The 27545-nt window shown below is 39.0% G+C and overlaps 1 protein-coding gene across 3 annotated transcripts in view; it reads right to left on the bottom strand.

The window, feature by feature from the left end:
• Positions 1-1187: 1187 nt before the first annotated feature.
• Positions 1188-27545, bottom strand: part of iqsec3a (IQ motif and Sec7 domain ArfGEF 3a) — a 121436-nt gene continuing 95078 nt past the window's right edge. For 2 of the 3 annotated variants that reach the window (XM_082510331.1, XM_082510333.1), the window contains 8 exons: positions 25694-25860; positions 21928-22067; positions 17553-17678; positions 15630-15729; positions 15050-15208; positions 11168-11260; positions 8734-8777; positions 1188-4309 (listed from right to left, as the gene is read on the bottom strand). In XM_082510331.1, the coding sequence (XP_082366457.1) occupies positions 3746-4309; positions 8734-8777; positions 11168-11260; positions 15050-15208; positions 15630-15729; positions 17553-17678; positions 21928-22067; positions 25694-25860 (1393 nt within the window). In that variant the 3' untranslated portion in view covers positions 1188-3745. The remainder of the gene's footprint in view (positions 4310-8733; positions 8778-11167; positions 11261-15049; positions 15209-15629; positions 15730-17552; positions 17679-21927; positions 22068-25693; positions 25861-27545) is intronic. The other variant, XM_082510332.1, reaches the window with a different exon arrangement.

Raw genomic sequence — 27545 nt, forward strand, 5'->3', positions numbered from 1 at the left:
TAATCCACGCGGTTTGTAAATTTGCAACAGATATACTCAGATCAAAATTTTTGTGACAAAAACAGAATAATTTATAATGATAAAAATGTCTTCTTTTGCTGTCTCTCGGTGTATAAAAACAATGAGGTATTCTTACCCACTCCCACTCATGTTGAGCGTAGTTGCAAGTTTGACAAACCAGCTGACTCGTGTTGGCTCTTTTTTGCTCTCCCCCATAATCAATGTACATATCTTGCTATTTTGCTGCTGTTTTCACACTGTGATATCAACCACTGTTCTACTCACTATCTCTTCCTTGGCAGGTAGTTTACTTTTTCAGAGAAAACACCTGCTTGTTACTGAAAACAATAAGACTCACTAATAAAGATAAGTTCCACATGGTGACATAAAACTGAAGTCAAACTTACAGTATGTGGATTTACTACTAGAAGCAAACACCTCACATAAAAGTAGTGTTATGATTCATTGTTCCATGTATTCTTTAGCTATTGTATTACTTGTCATAAAACTCAAAGTAGGAGGAAAACTATGTGTGCGGGTTTATAGTGTGTGAAGGTAAAATGCTGTGTTGAGTGATGTGTAACATTTCAAAATAAGCATTTTCCCGGCAATTCAGAGTATACTGATCTTGCCACTGAATCCAATAACAAAGCAAACCATTGTGATGTATAGACTTAAATCATCTTTAATTGCATGTTAATATACCGCAAAGACAGGGAGGGTTTTTAAAGCCAACTGAGGGAGATGATGGTTCATGTTGCACTCAGTTTCCACCTGTCTATCCATAAATATTTCCTCTATTTGTATTTCTTTTACTAGTATGAGCAAACACAGTGGTGAAAAGCCAGACAAGATTCACATGTCATTCATGAAGCAATGTACTGGTATGGCAGAGCCCTTTTGTGAGTTTCTTCATGAAAGGTACCCACTACTGCACTTCCATATCATCTGCTACACTCCCCAAATGCTACATTAGTTTCCCTGCAAATGTAAATCTGTCATTTTCAGTGCGCCTCATATTTATGTTTCTTGCACACGCAGCATATCTTTCGACTAAAATGTGCAACCATGAAGAAAGGGTCATAACATACATAGAAATAAGACAAAACAAGCAAAAATGGCCATGAAAGAGGCATTTGATTTGCCTCGAGGCACAAAAACATATTTGCCCAAAGAAGCCATTCGTATTTATATTTGAAGGGGTGTTTGTCATCGTAACAAAAAAAAAAAAAAGAATAAAAATCCATGTCTGTTTTTTAAATTCCACCACAAAAATTTTCATTTTCATCATGACAAAAAAAAAATTGACCTCCCACAGCAAAGTCTTTCATACACAAATTCCAGATTTTGGGAGTAAGGGTTCAATAAGCTTTGGAACTGACATGCATGAGAAGAAGAAAAAAATCAATCATGTAATTTCTGAAAGCTGATTCAAACAAATAAATCAGCAACCGTACAATCATCATCAATCAAGGTAAAATTCATAATAGTAGAATAGTTTCTAAATTTTATTACATAACCTTCAAAAGTTCATTTCTACAATGTAGCCAGTAAATGTGTTAAATGAATCATCACAGCTCTTGATTCATTTTGAAAGCTGTAATTCCTCTCATTGTGTTATGAAATAATAACAAAAGCAATTACGGGGATAAACAGGAGCGAGGACGGATTTGTTTACAGGAAAGCTAGGATGCTACTGTGAGTAGGTCACACACACTCATCTCTGCCAACCACAACAACAGAAAGCTTTTTGTTTGTTTGTTTGTTTGTGTTTTTTGTCCAACCGCTGTCTTTTCACAGGGTGACATCCTAAGTGGAACAGGACAGACAGATGAGATAGAGACCTCCCCGCATTGGCTCTGTGATTATAAATCAACAAATCACACAGATGGAGGTCAGATGAGAACAGAGTTAACTGAAACATCCATTTCACAGTACCTGGTGGGGGTTATGTATAAAAGATGAACGCATTCAGGCTATGGCGGTCGCTGACCTATTTCAGAATGACGGATGCTTGACAGGGCAATAGCAATTTGAAGAGGCTAAAGGTAGCTTGCTTGTCCTTTCTGACTCTTTGAATGTGGTATTTACAATCTAAGCTGAGGTGAAATAGAAAGAGATCAGATAATGCATTCTTTTTTCTCTCTCCCCTCCCTTCCATTCTTATTTAAAGCAGGATAGCCAGCAGCACAAACAATGCCACTAATGCCAGCTTTTGCAGTATAAGCTCCATGTAGTTTTTGCCTTTTTGAAAATGTCAAAATGAAAGGTTAGCACGGCAGAGAAAACAGTCACAAGGATCTGGAACAAAAGCTGGCAGTCGTACCGACGTAAAGAGACAGCGTCTGGATGTTTTGTGGGTGGACTCTGCCCGACATTTATCCACCAACGGAAAACACACAATGATGGCACAATGGCAAATTAAAATAAACACACATCTCGACATTTAAAAAGTGTAGCGTCCTAACAGAAATTCTCGGGTGAGTTCTTGGAACAAAAAAAACATATAGCGACGACACATTTGATAACCGATGACAGCACATTGTGTTGTTTTTTTTCAGTTTTTTTTTACATCTGAACCCACTGTAGCTTTAGAGCCATTTCAGACGATGAGACATTTTCAAAATGTTGAAAAACAAGACAAAACCTTCCCTCCATCAGCTGACAAAAGGGGCAAGAATTCCTGGAAAGCCTTAATAATGTTAGACATGAAGAGTAAGAGACGAGCATCAATCAACAGAAGCATCCTGGGTTAACTTTTTTGGCTCGGCAGCAATCTATATGATTGGTCGCCTTTGGTTCTTGTCATCCTTCACTGTAGAATGATATATGGAGAGCAACAATTGGGTGAGAATGTTTTCTGAAGATAGAGAGCCACAACACAACGGAGGAGAGGATGACAAAGACAGCTTATCGGGAGAATGTCATTTTTGCTTCTTTTTTTTCTTTTTTTTTAAATCCGGGGGAGTGGAGAAGAGAGAAGGCCCTCCATCACATAAATAAATAAGCAACAGCGCAAATGGGTAGATAACTTTTTATGAAATATCAGTTTTGCTATTCTTTTTTTTTTTCTTTTTTTTGCTCCTTGAACAAGAAGCCTGAAATGACTATTTTCTCAAAGCAAAGGAGTAGTGTGTTTTTTTCTTCTTCTAGCCCTAGCATTTAGTCAAGTGCAAAGAAGTCAGTGTTTAGTGGAGGCATATGTATTTTGGCACAGAGTTTCAGTTAAGTGTCAGCTATGCGCACGTGTGCACATACAGCACAGTAGGCATGAGGCTTGGGATGATAAAGCGAACAGAAGCAGAAGATCCTTGATGTCTTTCCATCCATTACAAGAAAAATTCAAAAGATTTGAGGGATTCGTGTGTTTCTGTTGTTGCTGATAAATACTGGAACTGGAAGGAATCCATCCATGAAGTGAATAGCAGTGAGTTTTCTCTAGAGTTAAAACTGACAAAAAGTTATAGAAATTTGTTAAAACTACATAATATTTCAAAATACATGTGGAATCAAGTAAAACTTTATATACGCACTATATTTCTTCTTATCTCTTTTAAAACCTTATTTTTTTTAAATCTTTTTTTCCTTAAATTTATGCATATAAGTGGGATTTTTATTTTTTTCATTATAGCTTCATCTGTATGTATATATGTACAATATGTACTGTTAGATAGGAAGAGAAGTGATAGGGTTTATGTGGAAGTATGTGTCTGTCTTTCAGGGAGAAAAATTTGAATTCATTTATTTACACCATGCTCCGAGAGCCACTTGGGGTCCGGTGTAGACTGAGGCGGGGGTCTGGGGGTATGTACTGGTGCGGGTGGTTGTAAGGTGGAGGCGGGGGAGGCAGTGGGGGCTGGTGGCCGTCGCTGCCGTGTGAACCGTTTGGCGAGCGGACAGGGGTGGACATGGCGGAGTGACTAAGCTGATGGTGGCTGTGGTGATGGTGATGCTGGTAGTGGTGGTGTGTGGGCGTTTGGCTGAGGAAGGCCTCCATGCGTCCATGGCTGCTGTTGTCGAGCATGATGACCTTGACAATTTGCTGACACTGGATGAGCGCCTCAGGCCGCAGGTCAGCCATGCTGACACAGGGCTGGTGGTGCTGCTGGAGGGGGAGATGATGGGCGGGAGTGCTTGCCGCTGACTGCAGCTGCAGGTGCTGTGGTGGAGGCGCAGGCCCTTGGGTTACCCCCTGGGGCCCCTGCTGGAAAAGCACCTCTCCCCGGTGATTAAGAAGGGCCGCGCTCTCGGGGCTCCGAGCCATGCTGCTGCTGAGCTGGTACGTCTGAAGCCTGTTGTGAATTGACACCTAGTTTAGAAAACAGCCAAGAGAACAGCATCAAATGTTATAAAACTGGTTCCTCCTCTACAATCCGTCAAGCCCTCTTTTTCTTTTTTTGTGGGGGGAGTGAACGCACAGCACACACACACACACACACACACACACACACACGGGGCATGCGTGGGGGCTTAGGTGTTAAGGATCGGTGGAGGTGTAAAATTCTGTGACTACAATATTCTCCCCTCCCTCCACCCCCACAGGTACTGGGAACAGTGCTGGATGCTGGGAACACCAGTGTGTGTGACTGGCGTCATTGGTAATAGTGGTGGGGAATGGGGATAAGAACGATGCTAGAGGACGGTCCCGGTGGTTCCAAAGGGGACACTGAGGGCCCCCGTGTCTCCCTTCCAAACCACTGTGTGGCACTACGGTGACAGCGAACACGAGGAGACTTGTGGGTCGAGGTAAGCAGAACATAGACCAAGGTCATACGAAGAAGAGGGAGAGGTGGAAGGAGAGGAGGAGAGGAAGTGAGCAGAGTGACAACCACAGACGTCCACAGGCAACAATCAATTAGAATGCAAACCTCCAGATGTCCCATTTGTTTCAGCACTCTGATTTCTATAGGCAGTTTCCCTCAGCTTTTTCCCCCTTTATCTCTCTTCCTTTACTATCTTTTTTTATGCAGCCTACTTACAGAATTGTATAACGTCTCAGAGTTTCAGAAATGTGTATCTCCGAAAACATATGGCAAGAAATTCAAGGAACTGAGCACAATCTGAAATGCACACTGTGTACGGTGGAGATAATTAATGCAAAAAGTACCCCGATGGTGTATTTATATAAATCTAACATTTGAGCGTGGAAGTCGGGTGGACTGCTAGACGAGTCTTCAGTGATAGTTCTCTAGGGGTCTTAAAGGACATTGAAAGCTCTTATTTGGATGTTGGCTCCCTTTTGTTTTGTTCTGTGTCAAGATGATCCCACACTGCTTCAACAATGTTAAGGTTCAGGCAGTGGGGAGACCAATCCATGACTAAGAGTTCCATCATGTGATTTTTCAATCAGATATGCTTTAAATGCATTGGCTGTGTTTGGGATGACTGTCATACTGAAGCTATATATGAAAATGAACCTGTATGCCAATGAGACACATTTCAGAAGGTATTGCATGCTGAATCAAAATCTGGAGATCCCCAACACCACTAGCTGAAATGCAGCCCCAGACAAATTACAGAACCTCCAGCATATTTCACATGCAGAAAGTCACTGTTATGTCTGTCTCCTAACCTAGCTACATAGTAACTGGACTGGCGCTGCTTTGTACAACTTGCCTCATTCACACCAGCACCTTTTTCTACACATGTGCTTTCTGTCTAACAGTTGCACAATTCTGTCAGGTCCTTTTTCTCAAATATTTTTTCTGGACACGCTACGGTATATCCCACGTTTTTGGCAAAAATTACTTTGGGAATCACTGCAAAACTTTCTTTTATTGCTCTCCAGGGGATAAAAGGCATATGATATGATTTGAATTTTTCATGGATTCAGCTAAAGAACAAAGAACAAATTATGCTTTGACAGGCTACAAAGTGCCTAAAGATACCATTTAAAATAGTTTCTTTGCAGAATTGTTTGTTATATGCAGACACAACACTGATTCATTCCTTGAGTTATGTGGTGGAGTTAGGTTTCTGCAAAATATAAAGAAATAAAGTATAACTCAAGACTTTTATCACAGTACATAGTCTCCTACATGGAAGTGTATAATAGTGTATATTAAGAGTTTGGGACTTTTTACATGTATTTTGAGCTTCTTAACCACAGCACAACTATCTACATATGCTTCCAGTTTTAATGTGTCGATCAGAAAACATTTTACCACCAAACCTCTTCAGAATGCCGGCTGTGTGAATATAATAGTCTTTGAAGTTGAAGTATCTTAAGGTTAGAAAGGTCTTACAGTAGTGTTCGTCCCTTCTTTTAAAGCAGTCGGTGTGACTCTTGTACGAAAGAACTCAATTAACATTTTCTCCTTTTGAATGTGCCAAGAGTCACTTCTTCTTGATGACTTACCATACAGTATCAGTGAGCTCTAAATCACTTCAGATAAAGAGTGAAGGATTTAAATGACTTTCTTGTGCCTTTCAAAAGTTTTTTTTCTCAGTAAAAAATAGATTTGTTTAACAGATGGTCCAAATTAGTCAAGAATCACAAAAAGCTCATTAGTTTAAGCCCAAAAGGATGCCTTCACATGTATCTGTACTAAGCACAAGTTTGTCTTTGGGCTCTAAAGCCATTATTTTGCAGCAGGTGTAATTAGAGATTTGGATTTTTACATCTGGTTCTTCTACACTCAACAAGTCCAGCAGCTTGGCGCAAAAGCAATAAGAGGTGGAAAAAAAGTCTTATAGAGTAACAAATCCAAAACTTTTGGCTCAGATCAGCATCAGTAGCCCTGCGTCAGACTGGTAATCTGTTCAGGGTATACCCTGCTTCTCGCTCTATGTATCATACAAAGACTTGCATATAAAAGCACTCAATGGAACACTATCAGACATAGGTCCTCTCAGACCTCAACATTACTGAAGCAGTGGGGGATCATCTTGACAGAAAATAGAACAAAAGCCAGTCAAAATCCAAAGAAGAGTTCTGAATATCCTTCAAGAAGCCTGGAGAACTATTCCCGAAGACTACTTAAAGAAATGACAACAAAGCTTACCTAAGAGAGTTCAGGCTGTGTTGAAGAATAAATGTGTTCATCTAAAATATTGACTTTCAAGCACGTTAGACACAAACTTTTTGACTTATATGTTAGGTTTCCGTTTATTTTTGCACATGTTTAAATAAATCTTCACACCTATTTGCCATGTTCCTTGCAAAATATGAAGAAATAAAGGGTGGCTCAAGACCTGTGCACAGCACTGAATAAACTTTTTCTCGAAATCTTAAAGGCTCTGACAACAACAGGATTTTAAAAACAACTAACGGCCATTTTGTAACAACACAGTCGGCTTGTTGTCACTGCTCTGAGGCAGATAGTAACGTTAGAATCTCATCACCTTATCAAATCTAAGATTAAAAGCTTGCCGCAGGATTTGGTATCCTTAGATTTCTGCCTCTAGTATAAAGAGGCTTTTTTGGAGTGGACCCTCCTGGTTTTTGAGATAAATGTGTTTGGACAGCTAGTGGCTCCCCACCAGCCGCTGACATTTAGGCTACTGTAGGCTGGATGGCAGAGAGCAAGATGGCTGGTGAAGGTAGTTCAGACAACCATGAAGATTGACCCGAGGTAGAACTGACCTGAGGCACACAAATGAAAAAAGAAATGGAACGAGAATGACCTGAAGCCAACCCTGTGCAAAGAAATGATGAAAAAAATACATTGTTGGGATTGGAGTATGTCCAAATTTACTACAGCTAAAATCTTAGTCTTATAATTTGATTTGCACTCTAATTTTTTCTTGCTAGTTTGTCGAATGGCTTTTGTATCACAAGCACTCTGGAATCTATAACGCCAATGATGTGACTGCACATGTTTTCAAATTAAAGCCGATAATAGTTCATTATTATGACTATGAAGCATCTGATAGAACTTATGAATTATATTTGCTTGAGCCATCACCTGAGCAAAAGACATACAGTGTAACATATACCAGTGGCTGTGTGGAATTAAACAGCCACTGAATGTCAAATTGACCCCGTGTATTTGGCTTTTCAATCCAAGCCTAAACTCCAGAGCCACAAAAAACAGAGGCTAATAAAGGTCACCTGATGCTTCAAGGATACACATACTGTGTAGTTCCATTTCCTGTGTTTCTTGCACAAAATGTTCACACGAGAGGTCCCCCTCCCCCCAGAGGTCTGGCAAAAGGGTGGGGAGGCGACCATTCCAGGTCAAATGAGCGTTAAAATTATCCGCCTGCATGCTGCTGTGTTAATTAAGGTCTCAATGCTGCATGCGGGTACACACACAGTAAATGCATTTCACACATGTCCTCAGCTTTCCCCAGCCTTTTTTTTTCTTCGTTTTCTTGAAAGGCCCCAAAGGAGTCACAATTTTTGCCTGAGCTTGCGAAACTAATTACAACCTATTTCTTTTTTTTGGCTTCCAGATCATATTTAAGCCTGATGCGTTTTCAGCGTGAGGACAACCTGCTCTGACCGCTGTGAGTGTATTAATTCTCCCGAGCCATCATATTTAATTTTTACACGACAAAGGAGTCCTTTTATCTAATATTTTGTTTGATTGGGTTACCTCACATGCCCGCTGCACATTACCCAGCAGCACTCGTTCTCTCACGCACTCTTCACCCACACTTGCTTGACGCTTCTAATCCTAAAGATACTCCTGAGTTTATCTTGTCCTACCTCGATACTGCCACTGCAAAGACTCTCACTGCACTCACTTACCTGTTGTTTGGGACATAAGCCTATTATTAGGCACTTACCTCTACTGCATTGTGTCCACTTCTGTCATCTATCTCCTGGTGTCCTGCAGGGGGGAAAACAGAAGGGAAAAAGGGACAAAGGTGGTGGCAAAATCACTCTTTTTTTCCAAGATAAAGATAAGGAATTTTAGACTTGCTTGAAGCAAGCAAGCAATCAATCATTATGCAGAAGAACTTCTAGAAGCAAGTGAAAATTCAGTAAACCCCTCTCTAAAAAGCAAATGTACAATCAGAGCTTAGCATCAGTGACTTTTCATGGCAGGCTCTTGAAATCTCAAGGAATGGCATAAACAGCATAGTTTAAGGATGTTTGCTGCTGTAGAGGTAGTCTATAAACACCATTAACTTTACATCAATTGTAGTTATAGTCCGTGATGCTGCCACATCAGAATTTATTCTTTTTATTTGAGTTGGGGAAGCTACCCTCCACAAAAAGCCAAAACTATCACTTATCCTCTCTTGCAAGATAGGAAAAATGTTAACAAAGTATAAATTTAACCTGTTACAAGTAATGCTAACCCTCCAAGTCATCACTGTGTTAAAATGAAACAGTCTGCTCTCCTGTGTCTTTATCATAATGCCATGCATGCAATTAGTTAGCCTCACACATTAAGAAAATGCTACTGATGTCAAGCTCTCTTATGAGGACAAATGACATAAACACAAGATACCAGTAATGAAAATCATTCACCTAGAAATACCATCACACTCACAACTGCATTCATGCAACTTTAAAGCTTTACTAATGGAACAAATGTGTCTATCTTCAAGCTTGGATGCAGCATAGTACAAGAATGCTAAGGAAGGAAGGAAACAAGTGCTCCAGTTCAGAATGAGTGTAAGGAACTTCCAGAGATAATGTCTCCTGTGTTTTGGTGTTGCAGTTATTGAATTTGAACTCAAAGATGTGAAATATCCTATGGCTTGCAGTTATTGGGATGGCTATAGAACACAGGCTGTCCCTCTCTCCCTTCTGTGTACTTATGATTCAAACACACTCACAGAGCCTCACATACTGAACTGCTGTCCAGAAGCCACCTTGTAACCTCATTCAGAAGAGTGCCCAATAAAACAGTGTTTATTATCATATGTCTTTAGCATCAGCATTTTGGGAGAAGCATGAATAGACGATAAGAAGATTTTGGTTATACAACCTTATGTGTTCATGACAAATAAAAGTTTATTTTTAAAATTACTTAAAAATGAATGCAAAACTTTTACATGGTTTTAGGCTACTTTTTAGGATCTACTGCTGGATCTAGTAACAGCATAGTCGTACCTGGGTCAGTTACCCAGTGTTTTTGTGTTATTAAAAGGCTTTGATTTCATTAGTTTCATTCTAGTCTCTTGTTTTCTGTTTCTGTGCTCTGTGTTCCTTGTTCCCTGTGTCTCCTCAGTCAGTGTCAAGTCTGTGTCTTCGTGGATATCTCTTGTTTCCCGTTTTACTTTGATAGCCTTGTGTCCTGTGTTCAGTGTTTTGAGTTTTGCTTTCCCTCTGTCTTATTATGTCTGATTAGTCCCAGCTGTATTTCCACCTGTTCCCCATCCTCTCGTCATCCCGCCTGTGTATTTTAGTCCTCAGTCTTCCGCTTGTTGCCGTGTTGTACCACGCCATCTGCTGTGCGGGTTTCTTTGTGTTTCCGGTTTCCATTGCTCTGAGTTCATTGTTCCTAGTTTTCCAGTGTTTCAGTTCTTAGTTCCTGGTTTAGTTTAATTTGTCCTGAGTTTATCTTTCGAGTGTCTGCACAGTGCAATACAGCTGCTTCTTTAAGTTCACCCTTCTATTTGGGTCCTCATCCTGTCCGCCACAGCACCAAACCGTGACAAGTGGCAACAACCTTGACAGATACACTCACTAGCCACTTTATTAGATACACCTTGCTAAGTTCCAATTTTGATTCTGTTTTGCCTGCAGAGCTGCCTAAATACTCAGTGGCACAGATTCAGCAGGGGCTGGAAACTTTGGTCCATATTGACATAATAGCATCACACAGTTGTTGCAGATTTGTTGGCTGCACATGCATGATGAGATTTTCATCGCAAAAGCGACCTATTTTTTGATCTCTGGTGAATGTAACTAGTAAGCTGTGAAAGAGAGAAGTAGAAGTGAGAAGCCCAGTTTAGTTTACTTTGAGAAAGACATTGTTTGAAAGACTATACCCCATTTCATGTGACTTTGGAGGACTAGTAACTACACCTGAAACTAGGCGAGGCTTAGCTAAAGGTGATTTTTGCGCATTTACAGTCTTTACAAGCATTGTACACATCTTAAATTACACAGTGTTCTTGATGTTAAATGCTACAGGTAGTGCCTAGTTTTTGAAGATATGATCAAGTTCATAAAAACAGCAGCAGGTAAACAAATTAACAGCGCAGTTGGTGTCTCTCCAGTGGGATTCAATAAGCAACAGTATGCACACACACACACACACACCTGATGGGGAGCCCTGTTTACCGCGAAGCTCTAGCTGTGTGCCGTTGTTCTTTACCGAGTGTGTCTTGGCTCCCTGCTGCTTTTCCAGCTCCCCTGCAGAGAGCAGAAAACAAAAATGATCATCCTCATAATCACCATGACAGAGAGAGAAAGGAAGTTGATAGATTGGTGGATGATGATGGGTAAGAGCAACAAAATTAACCAGGAAATGTTTTTCCTTCAAAAGCGAGCACACACACATACACACTCATGCACATTTCTCCCACCCACTCTCTTCTCCAGTCTCAACACACACCTCTTCATCTCGCTAATTAAACTTCACACTTGATGGTAATTGCATGTCATTTCCAATCATCATGACTAAATGTTGTTTTGTTTCCAACACAACACTGCATTCTAATTTTGATGCTGAGCCACAAAACTGCCAGGTGAGACTTTGAGGGTGCGGTACAACATGTCCGCATTCTGAGACTAAGAGATAAACGGAAAGGGGGGAAAAAAAGTAAGCTCAAGTTCCATCGATAGAAAACTAAAAATATAAATAACAGTCTTTATTTGAACTGAATCAGTAATTTACTTGGATGTTTCTTGTAAAGTCACATGTGCAATACAACATCTACCATGACTGATGAAAAATCCAACAATAAAACGATTGCTTGGTTTGAAATGTAGTTGTACTTTCAATAAAATTATTATAGTGGCTATAATTATGTTTTTTTTTTCATTACTAAACATTATTAAAACACTATGGCTCATTACCAAAGCATTATGATTTTAATATGCACTTTTCCGTATTAAAGAGGGAAAATGTCCATAATGTAAAGTTGGATTAACACGCAGGACTATTCCCTGTTATCAATGTCAGTGATCTGTGTAACTTTAGTTAAACCCTGGAAAGACCAGTCTCAGTATTGACTGTACAGCAGTTGGACCAACCAAACTTAAGCCCAGCTGTTTTAGGCGAATGCATGCCTGGCATAACAACATCTCAACAGTGCCTAGCAGCATGCATTGAGAAGATACTATAGTTAACAATCTCTCACTGTCTTTAATAATAATTTGCTGTTAGCCAAACAGCTGTTAATAGTTTTGCTGCTTTTGCCAATTTGCTTTAAGGGGGGTGTTGTGCATTCAGAAATGCTCTTTTGGATACCTTGATTGTAACAAGTTACTGTTGCCTCTCCTCTGACCTCTGTCATCTTCACCACATCTGCACGTATTGAGTTGCCACTTGTTTGGCTTGATATATATCTGTGTACCTAAGATGTACCGAAGGTGGTTGGTGAGTATAAGTAAGAAAAAGCTAAAACTAAAAAAAAAAAAGAAAAAAAGAAAAAGAAATTTTGAGTGTGCTAATGTACCTGCTGCCATTTGAGTTGTCAGCAGTTAACAGGATGTAACAGGATGATGATTTATGATGAACCATCAGATAATAAGAATTTTTTTTCTGGACGTTGCAAAAGTATTGGGAGCTTAATGTAAGTACCTCTAGCTAGATAAAGAGACAGTGAAAAGATATCAGGGACATTTTATTTTTAAAGGCCACAGCAGTAGGCATAAATTGAGCTACTCAGGGAGCCTCAGGATAATGAATTATATATAAAAACTGTCATGTTTTATAAGCCTTGAAAGTCAGCTTTAATATTTTTTAAGGTTTTATTTTGACAGTCAAGTATAATTTGGCTAAAATTATTGGAAAGGTAAAAAAACATGCAGAGTATGAATCGGACTATTGGAAAAGTGTTCAAATGTCATTTTTATTATGAAGTGGATTTCATTTTGAAAGAACAGAACATGTAAATTCATTTTGTTTATATAATAGTGGTCATAACAGGAACCACTAATGCAGCCGCTACCTTTTTTTTTTTATCCCTTTTGAGCTTTCGTTTTGAAAGTCCTGAAAATCCAGTGGTATTTACAAGCCCTGATAAGCAGTTTTTCATTTGAAAGTCTAGCAAAATTCCTGTAAAACCTGTCAGTCAATAATACTTTGACTAAAATTGATCTTACAGTGAACAACAGTTGTGATGAATTGCATCAAAGCATCAATAAAAACAGGACACACCGATCCCCACTGGATCAGCCATGATGAGTTTTAAATTGAGAGAAAGGGTGACACCAGTCACCAGTTGCTATGGTGACTAAAGCTTGTAAAAAGAACAGGAGGTGTGAGCCTACTGTCCAAACAACTGAGAGAAACAATGGAAGTGGGTCTCGAAGAAAAGTTACAAGTGATATCGGAAAAATTGATTCATCACGAGTGCCAGAGACTTCCCAAGTATAAAATACAAAAGTTTCACATTTTATTGTGAAATTCCAAAACCTGTTTTATATTTATTGGCTATAAGCAAGGTGGTGGGAAAAGGCTGGGCTTTAATGGCATTTGTGAAAGTAAGTATTTTCTAGGCGATATCTCTACACTGTTCTGTTTTAAATCTAATTCTTTATGAAACTTAAATTGCTCCTGTGGAAAAAAATCCAAAGCCTTGTAATCCAAAAAAACTTTGAATTATAAATATGGAAATCTATATGACAAATTGTTATCAAAAGCCAGAGCCCACTATTCTCACTGGAGCTGTGGATCTTGGTATAACTTCTGTGGGAGGTTCTCAAAGCTGAAGGATGTCAAAATGTTAGGTGGAATAATAATAGCAATAATAATAATAAGAAGATAAAATCTGACAGCTAATAAATAGTGAGCTTTAATGCCAATCAGTAAGAATAATAATGAGAAGAAGAAGAAGCAGCAAAAATCTGAAGAATAATAAGCCTGCATGCTTAATGCTGTTGCACTGGCACGCTCAGTCGGTGTAACTATTAGCTCGGGCTTAAAATTCTGTGTACAGTAATTTGGTTTAAACTGTGGCGAAACTAAGAGATTCTGTGGTGGCAAAGAATTACGACAATATTTAATTTACCTTTATTAAAAACAGCAGCGAGAGGGGAAAGAAATTCAAAGAGGGAAACTCGAAACAGAAGTGAGCTTGCCGCAGGCCTGTTTACTAATCTGCTGACAAAATCAAGCCCCTTGGAGGAAAACGATGGGAAGTTTGTCTGTTCAGGTGACAGCTCTTCCTTGTTTTCAAAATGTTTATCTATCACCACCTGAGAAAAAAGTTTGCCTTTGCAAATATAATAAATGTGTCCCAACATCCACTCTCTTATGTTTTAGCACAAGTTATTCCAGCCTTTACACAGCTCCAAGAGAAAAATAATTTCCTTCTGTCAACACCTGCCTATCTCCGTATGTTGTTGCCTGCTCCCCCTTGGCTGCAGGGCCTCCCGCTCTATCGAGGGTAAGGCAACTGCATCAAAACCCAGCAGGGATCCTCTCTTTGAAGCCCACTGGCAGAAGCTAGGCTGCGGACACACTTAGGTTGTCCATGTGTTGCAGTGACTCATTGTCTAGAGAATTTCAGGCGCGCACAAGTCCGAGCAAGTCAGATGCCTGGCTGCTTTGAGGAGCCCTGACCTATTTTCACCTCCGTATCATTGCCCCCCTGCAGTGTGCTTGAGCTGCAGTGCATCAGAAGGTTTTTTTTTCTTTCAAAACTCAGTCTGAAACCACACAGATGGGACACAGACAAGTAGTTTGCGCATAATACCAAAAAGAAAAAAGAAAAATGAAAAAAAAAAGACATATTGATTCTCACATCTAAGAAGATCTCTAACACCCCAAGATATGACATTATTGATTTGGTGCAAAATGTAATAGCATTTGACCCTTCTTCAGTTGTAGGGAGTATTGCTACAAAAGGAATAGACACAAAGTTGACGATTATACTCAAACGCTCAACATCATTCCAAGTAAAAACAACAATTATTGTTGTCAAATTATATCAATTCTATAATTTGATATGGACAATTTAGAAAGATTCTCACACTCGATGCGTATCTGTTCCATCTCCGTCACTTCTGCGATTGATTCCTTTAGGTCTTCCACAAACTTGAGCAGCTCCTCGGCACTTTGAGCACAGAAGTTTAATACCTGCTTCTTGTCTGATCCGAATGGTGAGAGGATGGTGATTCCATGGGGGTAGTCTGCGGAGTACATTAAACTGTTGAGTGAAAGGCATATCTAAACTACTTTCCTGGGTGTCTTAGTTACAAGTGTGATCATAAAAAGACTTCTAAAGGTCACTCTGAGCTGCAAACTTGGGCTTGCTTGCAAAAATGTCATGCAGCATGTATTGAATGGGACTGGGAGAATGACATTTCCAGAAATTGAAATGCAAGATTGGAATAAAACCGATAATAGTTCGATGCTGTCAGAAAAAAATAAAAAGACTATTGTGCTTAAAATAAGCCCTTTAAGATAAAGCAACAAATTATACAGTCCTTGTTCGCTTCGAATTTCGACAGATATTTTTTTCTCTGTGCAAGCTTGGAAATGGTAGATTTTAGCAATGACTTAAGGAGATATCAAGAGGGGATTTTTTTTCATACCAGCATTGTGACTTACATTCATTTTCAAAAAGGTGAAACTGCATGCCAAGTAGTCCCATGGCTTTGCAGAAAGTGTAGGCCGCGGAGCTCTTCTTCTTTGGACAAAGCTTCAAGATCTGTAGAAATAAACAACATCATGAGCCTTGTAGTAAAATGTTTGAATGACAGAACTGCCTATTTAATTCCTTGTTCCATGTTCTGAACACTTCCAAAAATCTTGCCAGAGATTTCCATATCGCATAACAACATCAAAGGCAGTTGCGAAAGAACAAACTATTTGAGCATTTAAAAACATCTGTCACAGGCTGGGTCTCTGACCCAGCATTTTGTGTTTTATTTTGTAATTTTTGAAGCTTTCATGTTAGTTTGGTATTGTTCTTATTTAGGGGTCAGTGGAGGTTTAGGTTAGTGATTGTTTATCATCTGTCTCGTTGGTTTCTGTGTTTGGTTCCTTGTCTAGTCTGTCATGTGTGTTAGGCCTGTTAAGCTTGTGTTGTCGTGTCTAAGTCTGCATGTTTCCTGTTTTATTTTGAAAAGGGTCTTGTGTTCTGTGTTCATGTGGTTAGTTTTACTCTTTCCTGTGCATCATTATGTATATCCAAGTCAGCTGTTTCCTCGTGTGTCTCCACTTCCCCTGATCGCCTCGTGTGTATTTAAGTCCTCTGTTTTCTGAATGTCATTGTCAGGTCGTCTGTTATCCCCACCATTGTTTTAGTCATAGAACTTCATAGTGTTTGTTTCTTAGTGTTTTTTAGTTTGCTTAGGGTTCCATGTTTAACTCCTGCTATCATCCAAATAAAGGATCGCTTTCTGTTTAAACCTGCAACTCCTCGACCACATCTGCTTTTGGGTCCTGTTTCAAAAAACACACTGGCGCACCCCGCCGTGACAACATTGAGAGCGGATAGTCAATACTAATGTACACTACAACCTTCCAAGTGTTTCAGATTGCGCGCCAGTGCTTATATCAGGATATATCGTGGCTGTTATGGAGCTCCTTTTTTTTTTCCACTGAATGACCTTCCAGATAGAGAAAGATGAGGCATATCTGTTTTCCAGCACTACTGTGAGGCATAATTTACCAGGAAAGGCGTATTAAACCAATACATCACATTGGCACTTTAAACACTTCTTGACATTTTCAAGCTGCTGTAACAGGGGCCAAATTCAAAGAGAAGTCCCCTTCACTTTCATCCCGTAGTGAAAAATTTTCAAAGACAACTTCTGTCCCGCTTTCAAAGCTGTCACGAGAAGACATCCTTGCGAAATATATCGCTCCGCTAACTTTTAGTGCCAAATGAACAGAATTGCACTGTGATGTTGGACAATAGCTTCTTTAGTCTTTTACTTCAAATTTGAGTTTTAACAACCTCTCCTGCAGGTCCCAATTACTTTTATGCCTCCATAGAAAGTGAAGTAATATGGCTATGCTGCTTTTTGCCTTTCCTGTATGTTGTGGCATTTGACATAATTATGAGGTCAGTTAAATACATTGGATAGATAACTCCTATGCGCCTCTTAATGAGAACATTATGTCCAACATTTAAACCTTTGATAATTCCCACATCTATATAACTTTGGATCAAATGAGCAGCTAATCTGTGCTGTCCTCAAGTGAAATGAAACTATATTACCATCCTTTAAAGCAGCTCTGTAGAGGACAGATCTTTGATTATTATTATTTGCTTACTATAATTAAAAGAAATGCCTGGAGATGCCAGAGTTATGAAATAACATAAAAAAGACAAGCACTGCGAAAAGCTGGACCCAAAGTAAGAATTGTTGGACTGCAGCTGTCATAACTAAATAAGCAACTTCAAAGTGTGATTGTGTGCAGAAGAAGGAAAAAGAAACTCTCAGGATGAAAACAGTATTTTTATACTGAATATCTCATAATGATTGTCAATTTAATAAAGTGTAAGGCTTTTCGTCTACTTACCACAAGGAGATCATTGAAGAGGAAGACTTCTCGCTGGTGTGCTGCTTGTTTTTGGGCCTTGTTGACGTCTGTCACCTCAAAAAGTCGACTACAGCACACTAGTCTTCTATGAGGGACGGAGAGAACCTGAATATGAACACAAAGGGAGACCCAGCCTCAAAAATCATATTACAGACATTGATGGGATGCTTTAAAATAATTCAAAAATCCAGATAAAGAGAAGTAAAAAACCTAAATCAACATTTCCTCCCAAAGCTAGGAGATACAAGACTGGTGCAGTAGAAAAAACTCCATTAAGCACAAAATGAGACAACTTAGTGTGACATGGACACTTATTTCTTAGTCTTAAGAGTACTTTAAAATGGTAATTTATAGCAACAGCTAAGAGAGAGAATGGTTATAAAGCTTAAGAACAAAATCTGTGCCCTCTTGAGGAGAACATTTCTACAAATCCAGGTTTACATTTTAGGATTCTTTACTTAGGTTTGGTCTGTCTGATGTTCAGCGTTCCCTCTTGGCAAAGACGAATCCCGGCTTAATATGACAATAAAATAAAACAAAACACCAAAAGCAAATATATTTTGTATTATCTTATCTAGCGCATATCTTTGCAATGCATTGTTTGTGAGAGCGAGCTGTTGGCGTCTTTGCACCAGTCCAAACAAAACTGCTTTTTATTGCTAGTGGGATTATAACAGGTTTCTTAAAAATAAAAGATGAAGAAGACAAGAGGAAGATTCACTTTCTGTGTTCCAAATGTCATATTTCGAGCATTTGTGTTCCTACAGTGATGGTTGTTCTGCTCGATTCTAGTAGCTGTGGTAGTCCTCAAAGAGGGATGTTTTGCCACAGGCTGCTTGTACAAAAAGAAAAAAGAAAAATACGAGTTGTTGCCAAATCCTGTTAGTTTTATTTCTGCAATGTACTTCTTGCTGTTTAGTTACTGGATCCTACATAAGACAAAACTCTATTAGCATAGAGGGCAGGCCTGTGCTTACAGGTGTGTTTTTTTTTTATTCAGAAAATGCTCCTTTTGTCTGAAAACATTTGGCATCTCCTCTTCAACTAAGGTGCTTTTTCAAGTTTAAGCAGATTACACTGCAACCCCCCCCCCCCCCCCCCCCCCAAAAAAAAAAAAGAAACAAAAAACCCCAAAAAAACCCGAAAGAAAACAGACTGCCTTCGGAGGACTGATCTAATCATGTTGTCACCCTTTCACACACACTTGTCTCTGCCTTGTCTGGTCCAGCTTTCTGTGTTCTGCAAAAATCCAAAAAGCAGCAGAGTAGATGTGGAGTTGATCCCTCTTCAGGGTAAAACACAAATATACACAGCCCCTGTGCAATTTTCCCTGTGTGCATTTCAAATTTCCAATGCATGGAGTACACACATAGCCTCTGTCTCCTTTTCTCCTGCTCTCTCATCACTGCAGGGTATACCGACTCGAGCCCAGCCTTCCACAGCCAGCCCGCTTTCTCATTATACTAATGTCAGAAACATGTAAAGACATCATTAGCCTGAAATGCCTCCTGCTCATTCAAAAAAAAAAAAAAAAAGTATTATTAAGAAACAGCTTGACAAGAGATGCCAATATATTTATAGGCAAATGATTGACTTCAAATAAAAAAAATAAAATAAAAACAAATATAAAAAAATATTCACATGTTTAGATATAAAGCTACCTCATCTCATTCATCAAAGGCTCTAATACGGCTTTCATCAAATCATCAATTATTTACTAGCGATACAGAAAAATTCATCATATTTGTGTGCCACTTCCTTCTGGAGTAATAGTAGATAAGGCGTTTAGAATTCAAAGCACAGAGACTGTTGGCTGGGTTATTATTTCAATAGAAGAAACTTTATTTAAGACTCGCTCTTTTTATAGCAGACGGCCGCCATTGGCAGCAACAGTCACTTCCTATCACAACAATCCATCATTGTTGTGGCTTTGACAGCACTCCCTCTGTCATCCTATGGCTACTCATCGATCACTAAGAGACACTTAAAGGCGTAAGCCGGGATAAAAAGGTGGAGGGAATACTTTCAAAGTCAATGTCATTTGGAAGCAACTGCTATAATTGGTGTTGAATTTAAAATTAATTAAAACATGAAGACTCACTCATTTCCTTTTGTGACATGGATGCACCAAGAAAGTTGGACATTTTTTTATCAGGACATAATCAAAACAGATGTGTAAGCACATCTATAAAACCAGAGCATTGGCAGTTTGCTGGTCTGGAGCATTCAGGTGTGTTTTAACATGCCAAGGAAGAAATTTAAGAAAGTTCTTAAAGAAACAAGTGTTGCTGTCCATCAATCTGGGAAGGATTATAAGGCCATTTTCATGCAAATTGAACTCTACAGTGAGAAAGATTATTCACAAGTGAAAAACATTCAAGACAGCGTTTAATGTTCCCAGAGTTGGACATACTAAAAATATTCATCCATTACCAAAGATCAGACCATGCAAGAGAGAAACTGCTCAAAGAAACTGCAAAACGCCAAGAGCTACAGGCTTCAGTTAGCATGTTAAATGTTAAAGTTTAGGGCAAAACAATTCGAAAAAGAGAGAACAAGTATATCTTATATTGAAGGGCTACCTTTACTCTCTAAAGAGAACATGGCAGCATGGCTTTAGTTTGCAGAGATGCATTTAAACAAATCTATAGACAGTACATTGTGTCTATTTCATGCTTTGCCTCTTCAAAATGTGAAACGGACACACATGCAGAAGTTGCATAACTGCATGCAGAAGTTGCATTACCACCAGGGGGAGATAATAAAGGCAAAAAACATATGCAGTGCCTTCCAGGGTCCTCAGTGATCAGAAACAATTTAACTAAGTGGCTAATATATATATACACACATGTAAATTTGTTAATAATGTCTGTTTAAATGCTTTCTTCTGATTATTTTCATGTTGGCTTGAAATTAAATATTTCCCTCTGCTTTTACTACAGCTTACTGCAACTTCTGCATTTGTGTCCTTTTAACAATTCAATAAAAAGTGTATAATGACACGGTGGACCAGCATGATATCTGGTTGCCTTTAAACATACAACACCAAAGTGGAGATGTTTGGCCATAATGCATATCACCATGTCTGGTGAAAACTAAACACAGAATATCAGCACAAACACCTCAAACCAACTGACTAGCACTCTCTTTATTATAGATCATTTTCAGACCTGGTGAGGACATTTTTATTTTATTTTATACTTATATGCATAAAGAATTGAAAAAGGGTGTATTTTATTTTTGCCATGACTGTACTAATGCAACATGGTAACATTGAGCAGGTCAAATCTTTACAACTTTACTCCTCACAGTAGCATGCTAACTTTTGCTAATACAAGTGATTACAAAGCAGAGCTTGGGAACTACATCTGCAGGTTCTTAGTTTCGCTGCCACCCTTTTTGACTGGACAGCAGCTCCAGAAATATGTCTGATAAATTTCATGAGGCATGCTACAATATTTCAGTTGGGACTAAACCGCTAAACCAAACTGCTAGCATGCCCAATGCTATGTCGAGACTTCACTTGGAATAAACTGAACCTGAATTTACTTTTGAAGGAATATCTCAAGTTAACTCTAGTATTTGGGTGCAATGTTTGAAGTGTTGAATAACCAAGCATACATGAGGAAAAATCTGTCTGTCTTGTCTACATTTCATTAAAAAATAAGACAGGGAGGCCTTCAGCTTTGATCGGATTCAAACAGAAGTCTCTTTATTGTTGCAGCTTTTAAAAAAAAAAACCTTCCAGTGTTACAAGCCAGCACAGACAGTACATTCCTATATGAATCAGTGTAATTAGTCAGTTATAAAGCTAAAGACTGCCTTTCTGTCTGCCAGGTCTACTGCCTTCAGACGTGTTCAGTTTGAAACAGACAAAACTGTACCAAGTGTCTCTGAAGTTGAGTTTTAACTAAAGAACCTCCAGAGTTATGTTCAAATACATATTTCAGTTCATGTGCAATGAGGTTGCATTAAAGTCTTTTAACCTTAAACTGTTAAAAAATGAGTCTAATGATAGCGGTGGTTAATGATGTATCTAGCTCGCGTAATGACCTGAGGTAATGATTGAGCTGCTGATGAGACATTTAATGACTAATAAATGTGCTCTGTTAAAGCCACTAAGGCTAGGTGATAGTGATAAGAGCTTGACTAATGAGCGAGTGACTTGGCATGGAGTTAACAAGTGTGTCTTTCTGTGTGCGTACGCAGTCATATTCACATTTGGCAATCAGTTCAGTGACTACATTATGTGTCATTTTTGTGTAAAGTCACTCATCTTTGAGAGAATTAATCCAACTAAAAAAAAAAACAGAATCTATAGCAAGCGTTCTCAGATATATTAGTGTGTCCTTACTGTTTTCATGCCTACGATGGACTGCTCAACCTTGGAAACGTAGGTGACATGGTCTTCGTTGGAGCGCAGCTCTCTCTGTTGTATTCTTTCATAGATTCCCACCACCATGTCTCTGGGGATATCTGCTCCATCATCCACACCTAAGACAGGAAGAGGCTGATTACTCATAAATACACACACGCTTTACAACACGGTTGCTTTACAGGATATGGAGTCATTGCTTTTTTTTTAACAGTGGCAGATGAACAAAAAGTGTGTCAACGCTGGCATAAATATAAATAGCAAAAAATGCAACTACTTTGTGTGCATGCTACATTTCTTTGTTCTGCTTCTTCATTTGATTTGTGCAAAAATTGGAAAAATGAATAGCGCTTCCTCGCTCTGTCCCCTCATGTGTCCTTCTGACGCTTTCTTTTTTCCTTTCATCGTCTCCATTAAGTAATGACAGAAAGCCCTGTGAAAGGAGGTTAATTGGCAAGCGAAAGGTTAAGACCCAGCCTCATCTCTTGGAAGATTTTCTGTCTGGAACACAGTGCAGTTCAAGGCCGTGACATTTTGGAGCAGGTAAAGCTGCATGTCATTAGGCTGAAAGGTTGCCCTCGAGATGCTCCCCATTATATCGATACAGCTGCACCGCACTGTGTGGTACATTGAACCTTCAATGGGGCAGGATGTGTTTGGAGAAAATGAAGCTGCCACAAGTGACGGCGGTGTCAGTGAGGCACCCGGGGACACCGCTGAGACATCACTGCACATAATGGAGTCAGGGGGAGAGAAAGAGATGACCAGAGGGAAAAGTGCGTAAACTGTCACATTAATAAGCAGCATTTTTTTTGCTGTTAATTGTCTCGTGTTCTCTCTTTTTCTTTGCCACTTTTTAGGATTTTAAATAGTGTTTTTAGCCTTGCTCGCAGCAACCACTTTGAGCCAATCCGGAGTAGCTCAATAACAATTAAATTGATTGAAATGACATTATGTGTACTTTTTTTAATAGTAGTTTTTTTTTTTTAAATGCACTTTAAAAAATAAAGCCAAGGTGGACGTAGCTTAGACCTGCTTTCTATGCAAAGGCTACCAGATGGTGATAGTTATGACAGTGAAATTACTTTTGGTCATATAAATGTCTATGGGAAAACAGCTATCTGACTTGATCACTATATGATCATCATGACACATAAACCCAGCATTAAAGTGTTTAAATGCTGAGTTTATGTGTCATGATGATCAAAAAATGTAATTCTGTTTTGTAAATCTTGGTCACACTATGTCTTAAAATGGAAGGTTTTCTGTGGTATAAAACCACATGTTCAATGGCTAACGACTTGTCAGACTTTTTACGGTTTATCATCATCATGAAGATGTCAGCATTCTGTTAACACAGCCTTAGAGAGGTGCAAGTATGTAGACTCATACCCGACCCAGACTCCAGGAGTACAGGACAGGAAGTTATTAGTGTTTTTCTGCAAGAGAAAGCAATGCACCACTTTGTAAATAGAGACCGTAGGACAACAACAAACGCTAAATGATTCGGAATGACAAAATACTTTGGTTAATGTGGTTAACAGGGTATGAACATTCTTCAACGAGAACTGAAGGTGAGATTTTCAGTGTTAATCATCTCTGTCAATAGAAATGTGCTAGCTAACCTCAAGGGCTAGAGTGTTTACAGTTGCTTAGCAACTGTAAACACCATAAGCTGATCCAGACAAACCAGTACACATTAGAGGCACTTGTTGTTGTTTTGTGGCCACTATTACCCTAAGCCTCTAATTTCTTTCTTTCTCTCTTTTCTTTGTGAAGAGTGCTCACGTAATCATAATTTTAATCACCCAGAATTAAATATCAGATATGTCACAGATGAGTCAGTGAACAGTTTAGGAGGCTTAAATGAGTGATTCTTATATCAGATATCCTGGGACGAACATCAGTACTGACCACAGTCCTGAACTAAATTTCTCTCCTGAAATTCCTTTAGTCCGAGTCTGACATTACTCATGTTTCCCTTGCAACTCTTTATCTTGTTTTGTGCTCATCATCCTCAAGCTTAAATCTGGCTTTTCATGAGGTGTACTGATTAATGCCAGCCCTCTACAAGAACTTAAGGGAAATGCATGTGCTCTAAAAATACGAGGCCATGCACCAAAAAAAAGAGAAAACAGAAAAGAATCCAATAACTAAGATGTTACAGTTTTTCAGTGAGTTGAGTCACTAGATTAATTAGGCGGGTGTATATTGTGTTGCCCTGTTGTGGATTGCTTTAACACTGACAGTCCGTTTTAATTGAGATAATGAATGTTCTATAGTTCTTCATTGCTATTGGTTTCTGGTCCATAATTGCTTTTCACCTTAGCCAATTAGCTGAGTGAACTGCATGTTTTCTTCCATCAATATGTTTGACAGACACAGTGGAAGAGAAAAGAGGAGGAACATAATATAAACAAGTAAAGACAGATGAATAAACAGACAGCGTAATACTGTGACTGAAATCAAAACAAAACAGAAGAATGGATAGGGAGACAAAGAAAAAAACGAGCAGAAGACAAATAGAGCGGCCAAGAGAGAGTGGCGTATCTTAATTTGCATGAGATGTTGAAATTGATTTTCCAACTTAATTTAATTGTGAGGAACAGTCTGGATGAATCTATTAAAGTTGTTCTGCATCGACCTCGGCAATCTCTGATTGATTGCACAGAGTGAGAGCAAAACTATGACGCTCATGTCTCTTTCTCAGCGCTTGCCGAATGAGCATCTGTCTGCATACTGGAGACGAGATTTACAGGTGCTTTCTGTCGGTGCCGCTCTGAGTGACTGTGTAAAGCGAATCAGGCAGGAAGAGAAATGTAACCTAATCTTTATCCCCTGAATTTATGCAGGGAGGTTTGATTGAAACTGTTGGACACTCAGTTCTTCTGAGTCATGTGGGATTGGCTCCACAACAGGAATCTGTACCAGAAGTTACTGGTGAGGCAGAGGATTTAGCAGCTTTCTCATCTAGAGAAATACAAACTTTGCGTGAAAAAAAAAATCTCCTTCTGACTGTTTTAATTTTAGGCCGCATGTAACTCAACTTATGGGATGTTGCTTGTCTCATTCAATGCCCTTGCTCTATAGGCTATATTATATAACGCATAGTGCAACACATAACACAGCATAGATTATAGATTACTGTTCTAGATCTGCACACCCTGCTTGCACTGCATTAGACACCCTTTTATCTTTGGAACTGCCTTAATTCTTCATGGCATTGATTCAACAAGGTGATGGAAACATTTCTCAAGCAACTGCTGCATGTATGGAGGATTAAATCTGCCAAATTCAAAGCAGAAATAAAAAATATGATATAAAAGAATAATAAAATAGTCAAAGTATAAGATGGCAAATTAAAGAAGATTAAAACAAAAGCAATACACACAGTATATTCATAAACTGTACTAACGACATAAAGCTAAAAAGAAAACCGGTGCTTTTTAGTCAACTTTCTTTTTGTGGCCATTATCCTGAGTCTGAAGGAAATTCTTCCTTGTTCCTCCTTGCAAAGACATCAGGTTGGACACAGAAAGCTGAGTATTAGATTTACAACGAGGCCACACTGTCAACTATGCAACTCAAAAACCACCATTCCTCTTCTCAAGCGACCTAAAACATTCACCTACCGGCTTGAGCTGATTATGTCAGGTAATTAATGTCATTATAACTCCCTTAATGCTCATCTTCAGATGCAAGCTGTGCCGTAATGCGACCTCAACGTGACCTTGATGTCCCTTACCTCGTAAATTCCTTATGAAGTCCTCCAACAGCATCTTCCGGTCGGGCTTAATATTCGGGCTGTACATGTCGGTGTTGAGCAGAATGATGGCAAAGGCCAGGATGAAGATGGTGTCTGGATTGTGAAATTGCTGCACCACATCCGGGTTGCACATGCAGTACCGCTGACTGTGGGTGTAAAAGAAAAGGGAAAAACAGGGACAGAAAACAGTAAAACATTACATGTTTTATGTAAGATAGTATAGAATGGGAGTAAAATGAATAAAGTTGGGGGTAAGGATGGTTTATCCATGTAGGAATGACACAGGGTGGGACAGGAAATAGGACATATATAAATATACACAGGAGACACTTTTTAAAACACTGCATGCTATTAAAAATACAACATTAGCATAAGAGTGTCACACTGAAATGAGAGTTATGGCTTTAATTTTGCCGGTGGCTTCACATGAAGCTGTAAGCTGCCCCTCAGCACCAGTGCGTTGGTGAGGTTGTGTGAGCTCTGCTAAAACTCATTTCTCCCACTGGAATGAATACTTATATGGGTCATGCATCACACTAGAAACTGAGGGTGATGTTGCTGACAAAAACAAAGGATTTGACCTTCTTTTTAAGTGTTTCATCCTCTCTGTTACTTGCACTAAGCACCCCAAAATCCTGAAAAGTCAAGTCCTATTCTGCAGTTAATCACTGTCTGACGTTTGTGGGCTTAGTTGGATGAATTTTTTGCAGGTTGTCATTGTGCAGAAGAGAAAATACTTGAATACTGAAATGTGAAATCCCTTACCTAGGCACCTTTTCTGCAAGCAAAGGCTCAGTTTGATTTACTTTCCTAAGTATAAGAAGTGTTGTGCTGGAGTGTAGATTTGTAGATGCCTACACATACATTATATGTGTCTTCCTAGAAGCCTAGAAGGTGGTGTGGTGCAAGAATAACTTCATGGTTAGGTGATGAATAATAGAAAAGAACATCCAACATGTATATGGAAGGCATATATAGATTAGAAAAAGAAGGTGTGTGTAGACCTTGTGGGCTTTCTGTTGAAATATATATATATATATATATATATATATATATATATATATATATATATATATATATGTATATATATATGTACAGTAATCATGAATTAATCACCCCTGCTACAGAGCATTTTTAAGTAAAGATCAGGGGTTAAAGAGCACAGAAAAGGTGCTCTTTAACCCCAATAAATTGTCGAACTGCAATCAGCATTATTCTACAACATAGTTGATAACTGTGTGTGTACAAAGAGTCTGCTAGAACAGTTTGCATTCTGGGAGTAATTTTTAAGGTAGTTAATCCTCCCCTACTTACCCACGTTCTATATAGGCGTGCATGCATGTAGCTTCACGCTTTCTGTGCCAGTTTTGAATGTGCTTTCTAGGGCTCAGTCTCAATGATTACACATGTGCATGTCTAGATATATGTTTGAGTGCCTTAAATGAAATGTTTTGCGTATTTGTGGCATCCCGCATACTGTATTTGCTTTAGTGTGATAATCACAGGGCACACAGATGCTCATTCACATCTCACTGTCTGAAAACCATGACTTGTCAGCAACCAATAATTACACCCTTGTCTGTGAATCCTAATGTTGCACCATGCAGTGAGAAAAACCTCAATTTATGTCGCTTTCTGAGTATGTTGTTACTCTTCACAGATAGGCATGGAAAAATGACTAAGTAAAAAACGAAAATGAGAGGGTAAAATGACATATGATGCTTCTCGCTGAATTGATTTGTCAGTTTTTGGCAATTTAGCTTTTCTTTCAAATTGCCCTGAATGGTGTAATACATCATCATGCGCTCCTTGGGTGGATTTTAGTGCGAAA

The sequence above is a fragment of the Aulonocara stuartgranti genome (genome assembly GCF_965226115.1).
Source record: "Aulonocara stuartgranti genome assembly, chromosome: 17".
Lineage (NCBI taxonomy): Eukaryota > Metazoa > Chordata > Actinopteri > Cichliformes > Cichlidae > Aulonocara > Aulonocara stuartgranti.